General features: G+C 38.6%; 1 protein-coding gene across 1 annotated transcript in view; it reads right to left on the bottom strand.

The window, feature by feature from the left end:
• LOC118320938 (CUB and sushi domain-containing protein 1-like) overlaps positions 1-21,734 on the bottom strand; it is a 263,711-nt gene that overhangs the window by 82,663 nt on the left and 159,314 nt on the right. Inside the window, exons 25-32 of the mRNA XM_035652065.1 lie at positions 20,965-21,136; positions 18,463-18,639; positions 14,258-14,384; positions 13,464-13,675; positions 8,744-8,935; positions 6,559-6,697; positions 2,437-2,624; positions 643-837 (exon numbers count right to left, since the gene is read on the bottom strand). Coding sequence (XP_035507958.1) covers positions 643-837; positions 2,437-2,624; positions 6,559-6,697; positions 8,744-8,935; positions 13,464-13,675; positions 14,258-14,384; positions 18,463-18,639; positions 20,965-21,136 — 1,402 coding nt within the window. The remainder of the gene's footprint in view (positions 1-642; positions 838-2,436; positions 2,625-6,558; positions 6,698-8,743; positions 8,936-13,463; positions 13,676-14,257; positions 14,385-18,462; positions 18,640-20,964; positions 21,137-21,734) is intronic.

Below are 21,734 nucleotides of genomic sequence, written 5' to 3' on the forward strand. Positions count from 1 at the left end.
TGTGTGTGTATGTGTGTGTCTTTTGTGCTCATTTTAAAATTCCTTCCTTGTCCTGCCACCTTGCTCTGTGGCTTATTTGAATTTTTTACCCACATGGCACCAGGCCAGGTCTCTGTCACTTTAGAGATCACACACACACACACAATCACACAAACACCTACACACACAGACAGACAAAATCACATATACACTCTGAATGGCAGAATGGTAGAATGGCAGGTGTCACTTCCTTGGCTCTCTGAGCTGTCAATCAGTTAGACAGTTCAGCCTTCCAATCCCTGACAGACTCTTTGTCTCGAATGTGCACACACACACACACACCGAACACACACTATCATACCAATCACAAATCAATCATCATTTTTTTGTATTTTATTGCTACTAAGTTCCATTCTAACCAAAATTGCATTTTGTTTTTGTGTCATTTTCACCCTTATTAAATAACCGACAGTATAGAGAAACACAGGCAATAAGTGAAGAAGGGGAGGGGTATGACATGCAACAAAGGTCCCCAGCAGGAATCAGACTGAACATTTAAATGTTTTTTAATTGTTACATAAGGAGGTTTTGTCCCACATGAGCTTTCCACCATCATGGTACACTATCTTTGTAAGAGTGTAGTTCTTAAAGTGTCTCTCTTACCTTTACATGTTGGCAGAGCCTTGTCCCACACCGGCTTCCCATCATGCCCCATGACACAGGTGATGGTATCCCCACCCACTGTCGTGTAGCCATGGTGGCAGTTGTAGGAGACCTGAGATCCCAGTTTATAGTCATAACCTGTCCGACTGGCGTTCATAATGTTACCAGGGTCAAAACAGGCCTCTCTTGGTTTTTCTGTGGAGAATGGTGAGAGTTTGTGTTACTGGACAAAGACATCTGGTAAGTTAATTAGATCTCATATCAGCACCAGACACGTGGTGAAGGAAAATGCTCTGAAATGATTTTGTTTCTATGGAAGCAGTGAATGTAAATTCATGTCATTTTTGAGAGAAAACTGTTATAGCACACTGCTCTAAAACAGGCTTAAATCATGTATTTAGCTCAATAAAGGAAAATTCAAATTTCATTATTGGCAAACTATTTTTTTTTTTTTTTTTGAGCCCTATAATCTATACGGAATATAATGAGGGATAAGATAAGATAAGATAAGATAAGATAAGATAAGAGGAGTCCAGAGAAAGAAGACGAAAGAAATAAAGGAGTAAAAGACGAGGAGGTCTTGGATCTTTATGACTTGGCAATGCGCCAGTTTGTTTGCTTTTCTGTGATCACCCAATAAGAATGAGACATTGGGCTCGACAGAGGGAAACCGACAGACAGAGAGAGAGAGAAAGGTGGAGGGCAAAATGGAAGTGAAACAGGGAGATGATTAAGGTTGTATTTTAATTAGAGAGATGGCAGATGAAAAGTAGTGAATTAATGACAAAAGTACAGAGGTGTAAGGGAGCGTGAGGAGACATACAACAGAAAAGGAGATAATCTTTTTTTAATTAGAGATAAATGGAGTGAGAGAAACAAGAGTAAAAAGTATTTATAAAACTTGACAGAGCAGATTTAGTCTCTAGTCAGTCGAACAACTAACCATCAGTTCCACATTGACTGACACATTAGCTGTTAGATCACCCCCAGTCAAGCAACGTCTGTAAAACCAGGATGAGTCACAATCTGTGGAAGCAAACAACTCATGGGCTGACATGGAACAGCATGCCCTTTCAACTGAAAACGCTTCAGTACAGTAAGGGTGAAATTAATAAAGTAGGCAGCTTAAAATATGATTCAGCCTGCACAAGAAACATTCCTGTATCAACATTTTAATTAGCACACTTCATAAATACAGAATTTAATGACAATCATTGTTTTTTTATTTAGTGTACAGACAACCCATTCCAGGTATTTATCGAATGCAGGGCCAGATTTGCTAAGAAAAAGCCGCCTCGCCTTTTAATTGACTTTGCGGTCTGCGCATATTCAGCGACTGATTTACTGAAACAGCAGCTCATTACGCAGTCAGCGCCTGGACTGAGCCCGGTACTGCCCTTCAAGACACAGCATGCAAGTAAAGGAGCACTCACAGGCGTAGTTCAGCAGTTGGACTGTGTATCAGATCACTAAGATCAGAAAAGGAATAATAACGTAGTGATCTTGATTGCAAAACAGTTACTTTGGCCACCTGAGAAAAAACTGTAATGGCGTGATTTTATTAAATCTAGTGGTATACATAATAAGATGTCTCTTTCTATTATTTGCATGGAATGTGGAGAGAGAAGCCCCTTGCAAAACACTGGCTAAAATAATGATAAGCTAATCAATGGTCTGCAGATTAGTTTTAAAACATTTGGTCACTATCTAAGAGAAATTCCACGACCTTAAATGTGACCTTGGAGGAAAATATACAGGGCATTATGCTAAGGCAAAGTTTTGGTGTTTAATTACCTCTATATTCGATGGCGAATCCAGACATGCCCAGTGAGGCGTCAGATCTGAATGCCAAGAAGAGACTGTTACCACTGCTCTCTATTCGCTCTGGTGCCTGGTTGCCTTGGAGACTCGCTAGTAACGGCCCATTAGAATCTTCACCCTCGTAGATGTGCAAGAAGTCGTAGCTTGGCTCCATGTTGAAACTGGGATAAAAAAAGAAAGAGAAAGAAATAAATAGAGAAACTTAGGTTTGGGAATCTAGTGAGATTGATTGTATCAGTTGTTTCTGTGTGTGTGTTCCTGTTTAAATTCTCCTTAAAAGGAATCCAGTGATGTGTGTTGAATTCAAATTCCTGCTTTTTTTAATAACTGCAAATTGGTTTAGCTATCTCTCTTTTAATTGTCTGCTAATCTTTTATTTTGACGAGTCTGACATGTTTTTGGGGTGTTTTTGGGTACTGCATTATAAATGAAAACTTTGTTGTTTCCTTCTTCCTTCTTGAATTTAAGACAGCAATATGTAGTTAAAAACTCTGACATTTCATTGAAATTCGTTAGAAAAGTAAAACTGTTGTCTCATTGATGGAGCATGTTGTGATCTGTTTTGATTTGTACATCCTTAGTGTGTGTGCATATGTTTGTGTGTAAACTTAACACAAATATGTCCCCTGAGCCTAAACCTACAGTAGCTCCATATGATTGTTTTTGTGTAAAAGTTTAGCTGGTTTTCACTTTGACAGCTTCTCCTCATCTCTACACATACGTGAAGACATCTGGTCCTCACAAGGGTAAAAGTATAAAGAACACACAACCACAAGGTCTCAGTGTTTGCTCTGACAGTGGTTGTGTTAGTCCTGTTTCCCACCTGTCACACTGACATATTTGTGTATATTCAGTTAATGCTTTCAAAGTGTGTGTATGTGTGTGTGTGTGTGTGTATATGTTAGCTTAGTCTGCCTCCTGTCTGGTTTAACCATCCTGTTCAGTGTTTTGCTGAAAATCACAGGACTCAACTATGCGTGCTTGTGTTTGTGTGTTCTGTCAGAGCAAAGAAAAATAGAGGAAGAGAGGAAGAGGACATGTACTGATCATTTTCATAAAGGTACCTCGTGGAGTCTATGAGCAGCAGGGGTGCAGTACAGCAACATTTAGATGAGCGATTCCCTGTATTGTGTCAGTATGTATCCAAGGTAGAGATGGAACAATATATCGTGAGAAATTGCGATACAAATATGTGGAGATTCAAATCATTGAGATGAAAAATTAATCATGATACTCTTTTTAAACAGCAGAGCAGGCTATCTACTTTTGACTTTGTTGACAGGGCTATACTTTAGGTTTCACTTTTACAAAGAAAAGGAATTATGCATTATTTTGCACAGTTTATATGCCACCTCAGAGATAAAAAAGGAATTTAATTCTAATTTTATTTTGATAAAGAAAACATAAGAGAAATATATTTTGTAGAATTTAGTCAGAGAAATAAAGGAATCTTTTTAAGTCATAATTTGTCCCTCATTTTGTTAAAACAGTTGTGAGAAAATCATACTGTATGAACCAAGTATTTTTAATTAGATCATATGGTGAGTTGTGTCTATCGTTACATCCCTAATTTAAGGATTGTGCATTCATGCCACAAGCACAAGGTAATACACAGTTCTGCAAAGAGCATTTAAAGCAACATCTGTCCAAACATTTTATACATTAGGAAATGTGTTGTTTTAATTAAAATGTTCATTATAATGTTAATCATTGTCTGATGTATACCCTACTTTTTCTAACTTTTCCCTTTATTTTAAGACACCAATTTAAGATAATCTATCTAGAAGATCTAGAATTTCTGATTTTGAGCAAAAGAACTGTGACGAGTGACATTTGGCCCATTTAAAATATTAATTATTGGAGAGGACTTAAAATAAAAACTGATGTAATTATTACCAAAGTCAAAATAAGTGTGAAGAAGTGTGAAGTTTAAGCCCTGTGTTTATATCTGGTGCAGAATGGGCTTAACTGCACATAAGCCCCTTTTGCACTGACAAAGCATTAAAATGATCCGTGCTAATACCTTTTGCATTAGTGATACATTCTGGGTCTGAAAGCTGAAACTACTAAATGTCATTAAAAGAACATAAAAATCTCACTGAGCAGAAATGGGACAGCATCATAACCTCTCATGACCGAACAAGAGTAGCACAAGGGTCTGTTAAGAGTTAAAATTTGAATGCAGATTAAGAACAAAAACTTTGGAAGGTATATTTTAGTTTGGTTAGTAATGAATTATACATCTTGAAAAATCCAGCCATAAAACAGTCGGTTACAAGACGAATGCAGCTTTTCCATTGACTGTAAGTAGACAGTACATTTATAGATATATTATATGATAATGAGTTCTGACTTCTTGGAGAAACAAGAATTGTAATTAGGTCAATAGAAGTCTGTTTCAGCTGTGTTTATAAAACCCAGTTAATAAGGTTAAAATTAGATAAATAATGACAAAGAAATGACACACAACATTCACCTAACAACCAATATCAATACTACGTAATTAAAAGTAAAATAAAAACTGTCTCACTGTTACAACAGAAGGGAATTATCTCTCCAGCTGAAAAACATGAAATCAAAATTGGGTCATTTTTTCTCCTTTGGCAATCTGGAGAAAGTCTGCTTTGCTTTTATCTCCTTTGCTACATGTGAAACTCCAATCTTCACTTTTGCTTCAGTCATAAACCCCTAACCACTGTGACTTGTAAAATATTCACCACCGAGGCACAATCAGGACTTGACATGTAAATAAACACTGGCCTATAACCAAAAAACAAAACAAGGAAATGGTCAGAAAGCCCTTTCATTTACTCATGAATTTCGCTTTCCAAATCAAGGCAAGAATAGTGTCTGCCAACCAAAACGTCCCTGAACAAATCTATTTACTGTTTATCTTTATCTATCTTAAGAATGGGAAATTACCAATATGATCAAAATGATTAACAAAATAAAAAAAAAAGGGCTGATAGAAAGAAGTCAAGAACAATTCTAATTAAAATTTTCTGATGCTTTTAAAGATAAAACCAGCTAACCACAAACTAAGCTGCTTTATGTGTTAGAAGTGGATTTTACTGTAGTGTTTTAGACTAATGGGATGTCTTTCAGAGGCTTTCCCCACTGAAATGGGTTTATTAGTTACCTTAATGATCCTTAACTGTGTGTTAATTAACATCAGACTAAATTGGACTTGATCCCTGACTATGCAGCACAGACCTTTTTTGTGTGGGCCACAGTGAGTCATGCAAAGTCTACACTTCAAAATAAACACATGAACAAAGTCCATGGAGGGTGATACATTTAAGATTAAATAAATTTAAGATGAAAAGACAAGAAGAAAAACACATTTCAGGAAAATGTTTTGGGGACCCCATCCATCCTTTAAATCTTTATGTCATTTGAAATGTGTTCTTAGGTATTTGGATAAACTAAAACTAAATTTAAAAATGTATCATCGTCAGTGAGACCTTTATAATCTGTTAGTAACATCCCAAAACAACAAAAACATAAATATAGTTCAAACTGTATGTTACCATTGAGTGACACAGGGCATTTGTATTTTCTCAGAAAAAAAAAATCACATTTTCAATCAGCCTTCAAATTTTAAAATGTGATATTATTGTTACATAATAAGCATACAGTGACCTACTCTTATTATGGTAACATTATGACACTGACACAGTATGTTCTCTAGCTTGAGTGCAAATTAACAGTGGTTTTCCATTAAGCTGCCAGTTTATTTCGATTTATGTTAGACGCACACTCTTAGTGATCCCCTCAAGTTGCAGCTAAGTCCTCCACCAAAAAAACACAGGCAGCCTTTTATACAGCAAATACATGAGGAAAGTCCCAATTCCCACAGGAAACTATGCTGGCTTATTATGACCATTTTAAAGAGAAAGAAATAAAAATAAAAATCTTTAATCCATTTAGTCAAAATGTCAGAAATACCAGCTGAGAGGCAGCAGTGTTTTTACAGGCACACAAAAAGCTCCACTCCTGTTTTAAAGCTTGAGAATATATATGACAAAGGGGCATACTGTAGTATATCGTCGTGCCCACATAATACAGAACCGTGTTTTATGTTAGGTAGCTTACCTTTTGAAGATGAGAGCAATGACAAAGTCAGGATTGACTCTGACTCTCCAATCACACTCTTTCCCAGGGGGGTAGGGCTGGGGGTAGTTAGGAGACAGAATTACACCAGAGGGGCCGCTGACGTTACCCCCACATGTCGCTGGACACAGACAAACAGTGAGAGAGAGAGAGAGAGATAAAGAGAGAGAGAAAGATGATTACACAGCATTGTGCTTGGGGTAATTTGGAAAGAAAATCACCCCTCATTGACCACTCATATTACCCCCACAGGTAGGCAGAGTGGAAGAGAGTTAGTTAGTGATGGGAAGTATGGCAGGGGTTAGTTAGGAGAATTACCCCTGGTAGACCATAGATATTGCCCTTTGACCCTCTCCGGAGATAGCTCCAGAAGTAGCTGGAGAGGGTGAAAGAGCCAAAGAGACATAGAGAGAGACTCTGAGATTTGGTAACAGAGTGTCTGGGGGTAGTTAGCAGAGAGAATTACCCCTGGCGGTCCTGTTGTTCCACAACAAGCCAGAGAGCAGAGAAGAGATATTGGCAAGAGAGACCGATAGATGCATTCAAGCAGCAATTTGGTGACGTGAAGGAAGAATGTGAAACATGGAGAGGTGTCTTGGGGGTGGCAGGTGGGTGTGAACGGATTATCAACAGTGAAATAGATGTAAACAAAGGCATTAACAGTTTCAAATCACACACAGACACACACACATACTTACACACTAGACTATTGTACATAATGTTGGTTACATCTTTGGAGCTTTTCAACACCCGGGGATTCACCACCCGGGGTGAAAGTGCAGGGGAGGGAAGCATACACAGGCTAAGCTAAGAGAAAACGGAGGGAGATTTAAAGCCCTACATTTTATCTACAGTCGTGCAAAACGTGAGGTCACTGGCAAAGAGTCAGGGGCATTATCAGGAACAAAGCATAATGTGTTTCACAGGCATGGTTACAAGGCAAATTACTGGTCTCTGTGACCGTGCTGGAGGACTTCCCGATAGTGCTGGCTGATAAAGAGAAGAAGGCGGCAACATACAGGGAGGCTGTGGCATCTAACAGAAAGGCAAATGTCTGCTACTTGCTGCTCTGGTTTGCTCCCATTGTTTACATCCCACCTTCAGCTGTGTCTACCTCATCCTGGTGTTTGCATAATTAAAAATGGACGTCGCAGTTAAGCGGGAAAAAGAACTTTAAAAAAAACGAACATTAAAAAAAAAGGCTAGTAGTAGTTCAGCAGCGGCCTACAAACAGCTGGTCACACAATTTTGTGGATGTGCTGCAGGCTTGTTCTGCTCTAACATACTGAGATTTGTAGGTTGCATAGTGAGGACACTGAAGGGCTCTTGCTGCATTACAGTTTGTACCTTCTTTTGCACTGACTCTGCTATTCCTGCATTTTCTGACCAAAAAAATACAGGCTTCAAGGCTCTAAGTCACTCCCTTCCTTTAGTGAGTGAGTCAAGTGTGTCAGTAGGAGCTGAGGGGGAAAATAAAGGAGGAAAGCACACCTGAAAGTGGGAGAGTGAAAAACAAACTGCAGCAGAATAGTGTGAGGTGTGGAGTGGGCTGTGGAAGCTCTTTGGGCTATAAGCAGCAGGTGGGCCTTATGGAGGTGAAAAAAGAGAAAAAGAGCCAACAAGCTCTGGTTTTCCAACAGTTTTGCAGTTTTGATGATACAAATCTGATCTTGCTTATTTTATACCCCTCTTCTCCTGTCAGCCCCATCTTTAGGAGGAGTTAAGGAGGTGTAGGTAATCCATGCTGAATCTTCCTGTACAGCAACAACCTGCTTCACTACAGTTTCTTCAGCACATGGTCAACTTCTCCTTGACCTTACGGAACGTGCCTCCAGTATGGAAAAGCAGCTGGTGCTCCAAGCAGCAGCACCATCTGGGAGTAGCGACCACCTCAACAGCAAACTTCAGTTGATTTGCCTCCAGAGAAGTATATAAGATGTGGCACAAATGCTCACCTAAGGGACTTGAACTGTCATGTTTGTTGTTTATGCTCTACACTTACAATGTACAACTCTGGATTATTCCACCTCCACAGGTTTTGTGCTCAGTCTTCCATTTGTTTGATGTATTGTTGTTTTTTATTTCATTTTTCAATTTTTTTGTGTGTGCAGTATGACATTTAAGTGTCTGACTACAGCATCAGATCCACAGAGTAATGTACACCTACCTATACATGTTGGCGGGTCAGGTTGCCAGTAGAATCTGTTATCCATCCGTACACATGTGATGGTGTCCTGGCCTTGCAGCTGGTAGCCTGGATCACACTGGAACGTCATACTGTCACCAGGCTCCTTACTGTCCCCATACCGAGAACCATTAACAGGGATGCCTGGGTCATTGCAGGTCGTTGCTGTAGTGGCTTGAGAGAGTGAGACAGACAAAGAGAGACAGATATTAACATACTGTTAGAGAGACAGGCAGAGACAGACGCCCACAAACATCAATGACATCTGTGAGTGCTAATGGGGCTTACTGTCATCTTACTGACAATGATGGGCAAAATTATTCTATTTATTATTAAAAGGCAGCTGGAGATACATGTGAAAATACTCATACTCAACCTGACCAGTTAGTAACAAAATGGATCATCCCTCCATGTTCAATCAAATTCGCCCAGCCTCTGTCTTTTTAATTAGTGGCTCCCCCTTCAGGCTAAACAGTGTGGCCTCTGTGTGTGTTGGGTTTCAGCTACTGGGTTTGCAATTGTGTTTATTCCATTTTATTTTCATGTTGTTTTACAGCCCTGTGTTGTATAATGATGAATAAAGTTTCTTGATTCTTTGATCTCCACCAAGTGTGTCGGGGGCATGTGGGTGGGTAGCAGGGAGTGCAGGGCAGGTTGTGTGTTCAGCGTGTATGCTACAGACTAGTGAAATGAAGTGGAGACAATGTGCACTTTACATTATCAAGTGTAACCAGAGTGGACAGTCTAGGTCAGCAGTCAATGGCGATATAAAACAAAAATTTTCATATATACAATTTTCAAAAATTGTGAATCACCGCAACCATGAGACGAACAATTCCTTCAGCATACAGACATAAATGTGCACCAAAAATATTGATTGATGGGACACACACAACCAAACGCATGATTCCTTTCAGGCTTATGGAATAATGAAAATACTGCATACTATTTGTCCAAATGTATATTGTGTATTGTCCTTTACGTTTTTGGCATTTTCCAGTGGTTTCTACAAGGTGAGCAATACATGGGTATATCCTATCTGTCTTCTAAATCAGTGGTTCCCAACCTAGAGGTCAGGACGTCTCAAGGGATCACAAAATAAATCAAAGTGGGTTGTGAGATAAAAAAAGACAGCAAAGAATAAATTGCTGCTCAAAATAAAATGTATTTTTCCAGTTCCTCTAAACTTTGCCCTTTTTACTTCAGGTTTAGTTTTTGGCTGTTCTTGCTTATGACCCATAGATATATGCAACGGTTAATGATGGCTCAACAGTGATAGCTTCTTTTTAAAGGGTCAAAAGCCCAAAAGGCTGAAAACAATTGATCTACGTCATCTGCCAAAGAATGGACAAGGCAGCATTTACCACTGCTCGAATCCTCATTATACAGTAGACTCAGCAATTAGTCATGAAGCTTCGGATTCTGTGAAAATTATAGATCAAATCTTTGCCAGAGCCCTGGCCAAAATAATAGTGGGACATGAGTGCATGGAAGTCGTCCTTATAAATTACAACCCACACAGAAGATATAAATTATCTTTTACACAAATATTCCAACAGCTGGTGTACGACCAAACATAGTATTATATTATAACAATCACATTTATTATATCTTTTCTTTAGAAAACAGTATTTATTTCATCAGTTTAGTGGACAGGGAGGGACACAGAGAGGACAAAATGAGAGGGAAAAAAATACAAAAGAAAGGTGTTTGTAGTTACATCACCACTAGTGCAGTGGTAAATACCATTACCTTTGTTTTAGTAAATCAACATGGAGGTAAACATAAGGAGTCATTACCATAGTAATGGGATAACAGTGATTAGCATGTTTGCAAGTGCAAATATTTAATGTTTTAAATATGGGGAGAATGGAAAAAAACTAAATGTGTGAGAGAGATAGAGAGTGAGTGAGGGATGGAAAGCACTGGATGTAAATATTTATGACTGTAAATATGCATATGCACATAAGAATTATATGAAGCTTATTTAAGTTATTGAATTAGATAAATTACTCAACCACACCTGACAAACTACTTATACCTGGTCAACCCCTTCCGGCCCTGTTTGTTTCTGTTTTCTTGAACCACCCTGTCTTTCTCTTTCCTTGATCCTTTCTCCCCTCCTCCCTTCATCCCTTACACTGAAATAAATGATTCTGTGGTAATGTAGATTTTAAATAATGAATAAGATAAAATGTATTCAATATAATTCTTTCATTGGTTTTGAGGCAATTATTTAAGTAAAAACAAATTTTGCTGTTGACTAAGGTAAGGAAACTTTTTTGTCTCGGAAACTGTTCCTTAAATTATACCATTTTATGGTTTGCAGCATGGTAATGTAGTGTTTTAGTTATAACAAAGTTAACATGTTTTTCACGTTTCTTTGACTCATTACACATGCTGCTTAACTTTGTTATTTTATCTCTCTCCCTCTATTAAAGATTTACTATATGACCAATTTCTAAAGATGTGAAGATCTGTCTGAAGTGTTTTTCAGATAACTGCAGTTAACTTAAGTTCCATGTGTGGAAACGTCACAGGGCATTATACATATTGGAATGATAGGCAACCATATATATATATATATATATATATACCATATTTTATATTTCTAAATTAAAGAAACACCCACAGTATTTTGTGATTGACTTATACATCAATCAGTCATAACATTATGACCACTGACAGGTGAAGTGAATAACACTGATTATCTGGTTATCATGGCTCCTGTCAGTGGGTGGGCCAAAAATATATAAAATTGGTCCAGAGTGAGGATTTGAGCGACTTTGACAAGGGGCCCGAAAATTGTGATGGCTAGTTGCCTGGATCAGGGTTCCCAGGTGGTCATAATGTTATGGCTGATCAGTGTATATTGTTACATTCATCTGCAGGACTAAGTGTGCTCTTTTGTTGAGCAGACCAGAGAGGTTGTTATTCACTGCCTTTTAGAACACCTTGAAGAACACAGTGAACTTCTTCATTTCAGTTCAATGTAGGTGAGCTTAATTTGCATTAATATAATTCAGGGACCATTCGTCTACAAGATACTGTACATAGAGAAGGATTGGAGCAGGCCATCATAAATTCACACCTCAGACTCATCTTCACTGCATCATCAAAACACCAAATAAGGGAATATCTTAAGAGTTCAGAGACTGAGAATTTATGACAAGGTGCCTTGACGATCTTTTGGTGGCACATGATGGTTCAGACCAGAGAGTATTGGTTTGTGCACTATGAACTGTGGGCTTGTAAGCCCTTTGAGCTGTAACAGTGAATAAGGGCACTAAATAAACTTTAAAATAAAATAATAATAAACTAAAATGTTGCTTAAATCCGTGATTCATTAATCAACATGGCTGACACAAAGCTCCATTATTAAAATGTTTAATCTAGTGATGCCTACAATATTTCTTGACAATTTTATACTGTGACACTGATTCCAATCTCATGTCTGAGGATACAGAGAACTGCAACAGCTCATAGTGGCAATTTCTGTGATACGGAACTGGAGTTCGGTTGTTGGCAACATTTAAACTAAGTGTCTTGGTTTGTCATTGTGTTTGTTATTTCTAAGAAAGAAAACACCTCCTGAATTTCTATTAAAACTTAAAATGAAATATTGTTGTGGTGTGGTCCTTGCTAGTGAAGTTAGTAATAAATTGCTATTTAAAGATGAACAAGGATGAGAACGTGTGTGTGTCTGTGTGTGTGTGTGTTTGTGTGTGTGTGTGTATGTGTGTTTGCAGTTTGTGCGTATCTGTGTTTGTAGATGCACTGATGTGAATAAGTAGCTGCAAAGGCAAGATGGTCTTGACTGTCAGTTCTTCCACTTCCTAACTTTTCGTACTCAGTGCGCCTCTGATTGATTTTGCTGCTACAGTGGATCACAGTGACTTTGGCCAATGATTGTAAAAGGACAGCGCACAGACCTTTTTGGGTCCACTGGCTCAAACAGCAAAGGCCATCTCTGTACCCAAAGGGCAGAGTTATTGTACAGGTTGCCCTTTCTTTAAAAAATGAAGAAACAACAGCAATAGTTTGTGTAGCAGGGAGATTTACAGTTGTTCAATTTACAAGTTTGAAACTCCTAAAATAAATGGAAATAACTTTTCTTCATTGGCCTATAAAATCATTATTTATAGCATATATTTTTATTATTCAAGTTATTATTATTAATACATTTCACAAAACTACAGTGTCACAAAGAAATGTGCTGTTAAATAATTTACTGACCTGAGAAAAATCAGCACTCATAGTTTTGTTACTGCATCTCCTGGTTTCCTAAACTGTTGCATATGACCAAAACTAAGCCACAGGTCTCTGGTGGGCTCCTTCAGGACTTAGTGAGCCTGGGTCCCAGGGTGAGATGTTAAATTTCTCATTTGATTCTTAGGCTAAAGGTTTTTCAGAAATCCTGTTAAATGCAGCATTATTTCCAGATTAATTATCTCATATCCAATATAAATGAGATTTCTATAATAACTAAGAAACTATATGTGTGATGAGTGCTGAGTTTGTTAATTAGCTAATTTAATTGCTAATTCAATGATTTGTTTTTCTTCAAGTGGATGTGGGGGATAGAGCTGGGCAGACCACCCAAATCAGCGATTTAGTAGAATCATGGTACATTTTTCAGCTATTTCAGTCATTCAGTGAATTCCAGGTTTATTGATTTTGATTTACAGATAAGTCTACTTACTGGAGAACTGTATAGAAAATCCTTGCTTGCTGATGAAATAATCAGAATCAAACTGCAGTGTGAGTATGTTGAAAGTCGAGTGGATATCTTCAGGTAAGGCTGGGCCAGACCATTCTTTCAACAGGATCCCCCCGTCCGATGGCCCAGATGGACCATCCCAAACTCTCAGGATGTCGTGGCCAACCTCAGTGTCAAAGACAATGAAATGGAGGCTGAGAAAACACAGAAATTATAAAGCAAATCAGAGATCCAATACAAACATTAACAACTGTTATTTATTCTGCAGTTTTACCAAAAATCATGTCAAGCATAAAATTAACTAAGCAGGGCTGACAATAGACAGATCACACTAGTGCACGCACGCACACACACACCTACACACGCACACACACACACACAGAGGAACGTCAGCAGTGGCCACAATGTGAGAAACACTATGTTGACATAATGACTAATGTGGTGTACTCTCCTGCACAGCAGTAGCTTTGACAGTGAGCATCTATCTATAATTAGTGAATATATCATTACCTGACAGTCAGAGTTTTTACCTCTATAGTATACTGTACTGGAATGTTTCTATATAATGCAACAACTTATAACTGCTACTATTAGATGTAAGGTTAGCCAGTACAAAGCAATTCTGCAGAAAGTTGTTAGTATACAATATATTACAATATATAAATCTTGGATAGTTACCATTAATTAATGTAAAATCAAATCAAAAAACAACCTCCAGACAACTGCAGGCCATCGTCACAGTGGCTTCAGTGTAAATCCAACTGCTTTATAATTACCTTATAGTCTTGCCTGTATCCGCCTCTATAGTCCAGGTACAGTGGAGGTTGTTGTCATATGGAGCAGGATATCCTGGAGACAGAATCCTTCCAGACACTGCTCCAGTTATGTGACCGCCACACTCCGCTACAAGGACACGAGACAAAGGGATGAAAAAATTACTTGTTATTTAGGTTCTAAGTATTAACTATTAAAATATATCCATCCAGTAGGAAATACATAACAAAACCATGTTTTTATCTAAACCAAATAAACAAAACACACTCTAAATCACAGCAGGTATGCTACAGGCTACACACATTCAGCTGGGCAGATGAAACATAGATGGAACATTGAACAAAGCAAGGATTGCGTGCAAACCCATATATTGAAGGATCACTGCAAAGTTGCTATGAATTGCAACTGCACAGAGATATTGTTGGAAACCTGCAACCCTCTCAGCCATAACATAAACTATTCTCAATAATAAAGAGATTTGAACTGTAGTGGAGAATATGAGTCATTGAATTAACTTCATAAGGTGACCCAATAATGAAAATAAATCCTATAAAGTATAGGATTTAGAAGTAATTCACCAGCATTGTGATGGTGAGTCGGAATCTGTTTAACACAGCCTGTCTGTATCATTATCAGCTCTAGTCTACACATTATGTCATGCTGTTATGCTGCTGGAGGAAAAATTTTGGGAAATCAGTAGCCTGTACAAATGTATGCTATTAAATTAGATATTAGTTTGATTAAAATATTATCTTTTGTCTATCTATTGCCCAGTTGGTTACAGAATATTGGTGAAGGATAAAGTATGACTTTCACTATTTCTATAAATTAGTCTTGTGGTGCAACTTAAAATTTGTTCTCAGGACATATATATTATATTTCTGCTCTTTTTTAAACAACAGCGACTTGTTAATCAAAGAGCATGATGCTGCTGCCAGTGCTGGTGTTCTTTTGGGTCTCAGGTCTGACTTTGCTTAGATCCCTGTCGGGTCTCTCTTTTCTGAAAGTTAATTTATGCACATTAAGTTTGGGTATGTTGGTTTTGTTTCGGTTCGGGTCCAGCATCTAGGACCTCTCTAATTACAAGCAGATTCTTTGTATCATATTTCTTGGTCTTATTTCCAGCCCTATTAACATTTCAGTTCATCTCTATAAGAGATGGCTTTCCTCTACTCTGCTGTAAATTACTCTGAGGTGTGAAGGTTGAGTTAAATGAGAATCAGTTAAGAAAGGCTTGAATCATTAAATCAACCTTGAATTATCCAAGCTCCTGCTATACAGTTTCAAGGTTAGTGAATAACTTTGATGGCCATTTTCCCTTAAGGATCTCCCTATAGTGTTCAAAGAAAAAAACATTGTTAAATGCACAAGAGAGAACTGGCTCTCTGTGTTATTTTTATATCGTTTTCAGTGGTGGGGAACAGGGGAGAAAACAGGAAGCAGGGGAAAAGGCTGGAAACAGATTTGAACTCATCATGGTAGTACATGGTACACGTGGTACCCCACAGAGCCATCATATCGCTGCTGATTAGAAAACAGTTTGGTAAAGAGAAGGCATCGGTGTTTGTTGTATGTTTGTGTGAGTAAAAAGGGCACCATTAATACAGCTCTGCAATCTACAGTGCCACGACAAACTGCTGTTGCATTACCCAAGGCAGAATACACACAATTACACATGCACATGTACACACACAAAGGGAGTAGAAGATAACAACACAATCACACACAAGGCCAGAAACATACTTGAAAATACTTAAGTAGTTACACAAGCACGTGTACACATATAAATGCACACCCACACATACACATTGTAACCTGGTGATAGAAAACATAGGAGGAAAGGCAACTACTCTGCTATGTTTTATCATGAAAAGCAGCTAGAGAGGGGATGAGGCAAAGACACAAGGAGAGAAAACGAGTTTATACTAAGCCTGGGCCAATGACAACTGCAATTTTCCGAGATAGAGAAAGAATGGGAGAATAACAGGAACACACATATAGAAAAGATAGACAGGTTTACTGAATGAATAGAAATCAAAAAAAGAATTTGAGGTAGACTATAACTCTGTCTGATTGAATGTGGGAGGGAGAGAGAGATAGAGAAAAAGAGAAAGACGGTATAGAAACAGCCTGAAGCAAAGCCATCCCCATTTTTCCATGTTAGTACATGTAGATATGGGACTGTGCCAGACAGACAGGAACGTCAGAGAGACAGAAAGACAAACGCCCGGACAGACAGACAAAGGAGGATGATACAAAGGTAACTATAGAGGTAGTTAGCCCAGGGCTGTGCCAGCAAGTATTCTCCTGGTTGCTGGTTTACCTGAAATACAGCAGCGACAGAGCAGCTACAAATTAATGACTGAAGCAGAGGTACACAGGACACACACATCCAGCCCAAAACGCATACTCATTCGCATTCACACCCACATAAATACATTCACCGTACACACCAGTGCACACACATTCTTTTTCGTTGCCATTAGCAACCACATCAGGCCATGTCCCACCTCGGAGAGCTCAGGTGTGCTGGCAGGTTAGAAAGACACAAGGTTTGGCTCTGCAGTAGGGAATTCCACATTAACATGTGCCAAGTGCCCACGTCTACTCAACAAGGTAAAAATATTTACAGGGAAAGTGCTTTAATTTGTAAAATATGCAAAGCCACAAAATATTTATGGACAAGCAGGAATTATGGACTTTAAAAATTGTGAATTTGCTTTAGGGATTTCAAAGCTAGCTAGGAACAATACAAACAAATGTTGAGTTCATGCTTCACTGCTGGTTGCTGAATGACAATAAGGAATCAGAATGGCCAGCTGTACATGCTGTAGCTAAAACACAAAACAACGTTCACAGGTCCACAAGAAAAAGGAAAAAAAAAATCACCATGTCAAACCACCTGAATCATTTGGCACACTCTCTTCCAACCTAATTAAAAGCTGCCAAGTGCCAACTATAGCTAAATCTGCCCTCTGGCAGCTTACCTACCTCAGAACCTGAGAAATATTTAAATGTATTCTAGATATGCCAAATGAGAAACCTTTATGTTTGTCATTTTCACTGTCTGAAAAATAAAACCTAATATAGGGGGAGTGCACAGCACCAGTCACATAGATGGCTTATTATTACATTACACTTTGGGCAGATCTCATAATCTTCTCAATGTTGTGTTTTTTAACCTAAAATTCACATGACTTTGATACAACTTACTGTAAGGATCGCTTTTATGTTCCTTTTATCCGTATGCTTGGATGACATTCATATTAGAAATAAGCTGTCCTCCTTACTAGGAATTACAGCATTTTGGTGTTTTAACCAGTGGTATGCATGATTGGCATTTAATATTTTTACAGTTATAATTATTTTACTTTTGTTGTCACACCCTGTACCTCTCCGTTGAAGACTGAGTCAGAATTATCTCAAATCTGACTCAGGCAAGGGAAATTAATTATTAGAATTTTTGAAATTAAGACAGAATACAGTCATCAATTTCAGGATGTCACAGTAAAGTGCATATGGTTGCTCTTTCATTCCAGTCTTAGTTGTCCAGTACACTCAACAGTTTCAGATGAATCAATATTGTTTTAACATCACATCACTTTCTGGCATCTGAAAAAAGTCTCTGCTGATAGAATATTCTATTTATTGTGCATGCTGAGAATAGAACAGAAAGCTAAGGCTTCCGTCAAAGTCCTTGGCATAAAATACTGTGCACACCTTCAGGGTACAAGAAAGTAGTCTGGCTTACATTATAAATTTATCAAAGTTCAATTCAGACAGTCATCCGCTATTTTTGCACCTTAACCATGCCATCCTTAAAATACACAGACATCTGGTGCACTAAAATCTCATGCCTGGTGACATCCTGCTGTCCAAGCGCAGACAGTCTTGTGTGCACAGGTTTTTTATGCACAGAGGTGTATTAGCACCACTATGAATATTTCCCACAGAGTGTTGAATCAGTCCCCATGCCCTCTTTTCAAAGTGTTCACCTGTATTGACTCAATCACTTGTTCACTCACTCTCTCTTCTGAATCATCATGCTCTTGCTGGAGCTTATACAGAGACATGACTAGCTTTCGACTGCTGCTGCTCCCTGTCATATTTCTCAGTGAATGGCATGAAAAAAAAGGTTAATAATTCAGATCTTGTAGTTCTGAATTATTGATGGACATAGAACCTACACATGTGCTGGCATACTAACCGATACAGGAAGGAAGAGGTTTGTCCCAGACACGTCTGTCTCCACTGAGACAGGTCAGTGTACTGCTACCATGGAGACTGTATCCAGGGTTGCAGGAGTACAGGACGAAAGTGTTGGCATAATGACCGTCGTCCTGGATCTTATAGCCATAACTAGGGACACCTGGTTCCTCGCAGCCGGTGTCACAAGAGCGTAGACAAGTGAGACACAGCGACGGATAGAGAGAAGCGAGAGCAAAAGATGAGACAAGACAGACGGACACACGACAGCGAGCGACACACACAGACACACAGGTTAGCTGTTCCTATCCATGCTGTAAGACAACACTGCATAAATGAACAGGGTGATTCAGAGCAGTTTTGAACAAGAGGACATAAGGTCATACAGTTCATCCCCTGAATCCCACTACTTCCTGCAGAAATTTAAAGTTTAACTCACTGTTAATGCTGAAACCCAATGTGACAGCTATGGTGAAAGCAACTAGACATTTCTACAGGCTCTACTCATTTGCTTGTGCCTGGTATGATATTTTAAAAATGCATAGGCTTATCCATTCTCTGAAAGATGGGCAGTGAACATCACCAGCGATTATATTTATGGATTGAAAATATGGTTCCTGTATGAAACGGTGGGAAAACCTGATAATTTCACATCCCACACAAATATACTGAACACTTGAATAAGCACACTGCAAGGGATGTATGTGTGTTTGGAAGATTGAAAAAAGAACATCAACCTTTCTAGCCTTTAAGATAGATGGATAAAGAAACACACTACAATGTCACCGACATAAGTTGTCTTCACAAGGTCAGCCTTTTGATGAAGAAAATGTCCTATGTTTCTATATAATGGATAATGAAAAGAAAATTTGTCACCACTATAAATGTGTTTTTCAATACTTTCTTTGCTCTCTACGTAGCATATTAGCCCACTTATGACAACTTACTTAATGAAAACAAACATAATCTGATCAAACATATAAATTTAAAGAAGCCTGATGGTATTTACAAGACACACAGCAACTACATAGACTGAATGTACAGTAAACATCCAAAGTTGGTAAGATTGTCCTTCAGGCACTTCAACTAGCAGTGAAACATTGTATGTTATCTATATAAAATAAGTGATATGACTCTTATATGATAAATTGTCAGTAAAGACTGTGTAATTTCTTTTTGGCAGAGAGCGTTGCTAAGTAAACAGCAAGCACTCTCAATATCTCTGTAATTATATATAAAATAATACCTGCTATCTGTTTTTTTTTAGACAGAATCAGGACACAAAATTGGAATGCACTCATTGTCTAATCACAATTTACTCTTCCATAAAGCCTTGTAATACTATTTTTCATAGAGCCAGCAACTTTTTAAGTGAGCTTTCTCCACAGCTTTGTGAGGTGTGTCTACAACTGTCTATTCCTTCCTGCATCCGTTTCAGTAAAACGGATGCATCTCACTTCTGTCAACCTTTCTTCTTAATGTCTTGAACAGATGTTTGACATCTTATTACTCCATTAAAATTACCTGTGATACTGTTTGGTATTAAAGCTGTTTTACTCAGTCCCTGACCCTATTTAAGAAACCATCGCTGCCTCTCTCAGATGCTTGTCTCTCCTTTCTCCTGTTTAAAACTTCTATCAATCTCTCTTATCTATCCATCAGCTCATCCGTTGTAGGAGAACTTTTCAGAAGGTGTCACCTTCTCTCGTTTAATGACTTGCAGATTAACGGCTGTGTAATGGTTTAACTGACATACAGAGCATCCATCTAGTATCCATATACCATCTACCTTCATCCGTTTGTCCCTCCGTCCAGCCGCTCTTCCACTCCAGATGTGTCACTATCTCACCTTATTTTAATGACTAGCAGATAAATGCTCCTCTAATAGCCTCTTTGACTTACACAGCAGCTGGTCTTGCCTTCTTAACAGACTCTCTTTAAAGCATTTAGAGAATGGTGTGTGTGTGTTGTGTGTGTGTGTGCAAAGGAGAGAGATGATGAGATGAGAGAGAGATCGCACGACAGATGAGGAAGGAGATTGATGAGAGGAGAGAGAGACTTGTCTTTTTCTGTATGCTTGGTAAACTGCTGTCGGACATCTTCAACAGAAATGGAAAGAAATAGCTTGGTAATTTGCTGACAGAGAAAGACTGGTCTTCAGAGTTTTGTAGTACATGACACCTATTTTGTTGTGGTATGTAGCACTCAAGAATCACTTGACTGAGGCACAGGACTGACGCAGGATATATCCATGTGGGCAATTTAACACAATCACCACCACTCTGGTTTTCAATTAAAATCACATCCCTAGAAGGATCTTCATGATGAGCTACTCAAAATTTAGGAAATTACTGTTTGTGTGTGTTTGTGTGCAGAAACTGTGTGTCAGAGCAAAAGAGAGGAGTGCTTTCTTTATTTTGTCATACTTGAACAAACCACGGCTGTAACAGTGAAAACAGAAAGACAATTTGTATTGCTGTGTTTCTAATCAGTTGATCCTACGTTAACAACAACTCACTTGTGTATGTGAGTCGGAAGCCCTGACTGGTTCCAGAGGCATTGCTGTTGAACTCCAGCCACAAGCGATTGGACGTACTATTGATGACATGACCCATCATGCTGTCACGTGTAAAGTTGCCAAGGAGACGGGATGAAGTGTTCTCTCCATCATATGCCTGTCAATCAAAACACAGAAACAGGACCGCAGAGCATGAATAAAAACATGAGTTTAAAGGGTTTGTGGGTACAAGTATTTAAGTGATGAGAATATGACAGAACATGGGTGCACACTGCACTGTTGACCTGGTCTTGAAAAAAACAAAGGACGGCACAAACTGTGGTCAGTCTTGAAACCAAAATTGGAGGGCACTGCTCTATTGCCTCTCCTCTGCAAGTGAGTCACCAAAATACCAAACAGCACAAGTGGTGCAAAAAACCTCACTGTGCTTCAGTAAATAAGCTACTTTGCTTAGCTTTGCATCTCTTTGGATCTTGTGAAGCACCACAAAAGACAGAGCCTAAAATATGACATGAAAGTTGCTAAGGTCACTAGTGAGTTGTTAACGGGCTAACAGTCAGCAGAACCGATGATGACTCCTTTTTTACTGCTTGCTCGCTCAAAACAAACGTGCATGAAAATATGCCTCTGGACAAGCACACCCCACACACACAGCACACCACACACACACACACTATCTGTATACAACGAAAATGTGGAGGGGCAGCGGGAATCCCAGCATGCAGGGGTTTAACAGCTTAATACCCTTTAGATCT

Source organism: Morone saxatilis, unplaced genomic scaffold, assembly GCF_004916995.1.
Source record: "Morone saxatilis isolate NCDOM2014 unplaced genomic scaffold, NCSU_SB_2.0 Contig11, whole genome shotgun sequence".
NCBI classification, from domain to species: Eukaryota; Metazoa; Chordata; class Actinopteri; family Moronidae; genus Morone; species Morone saxatilis.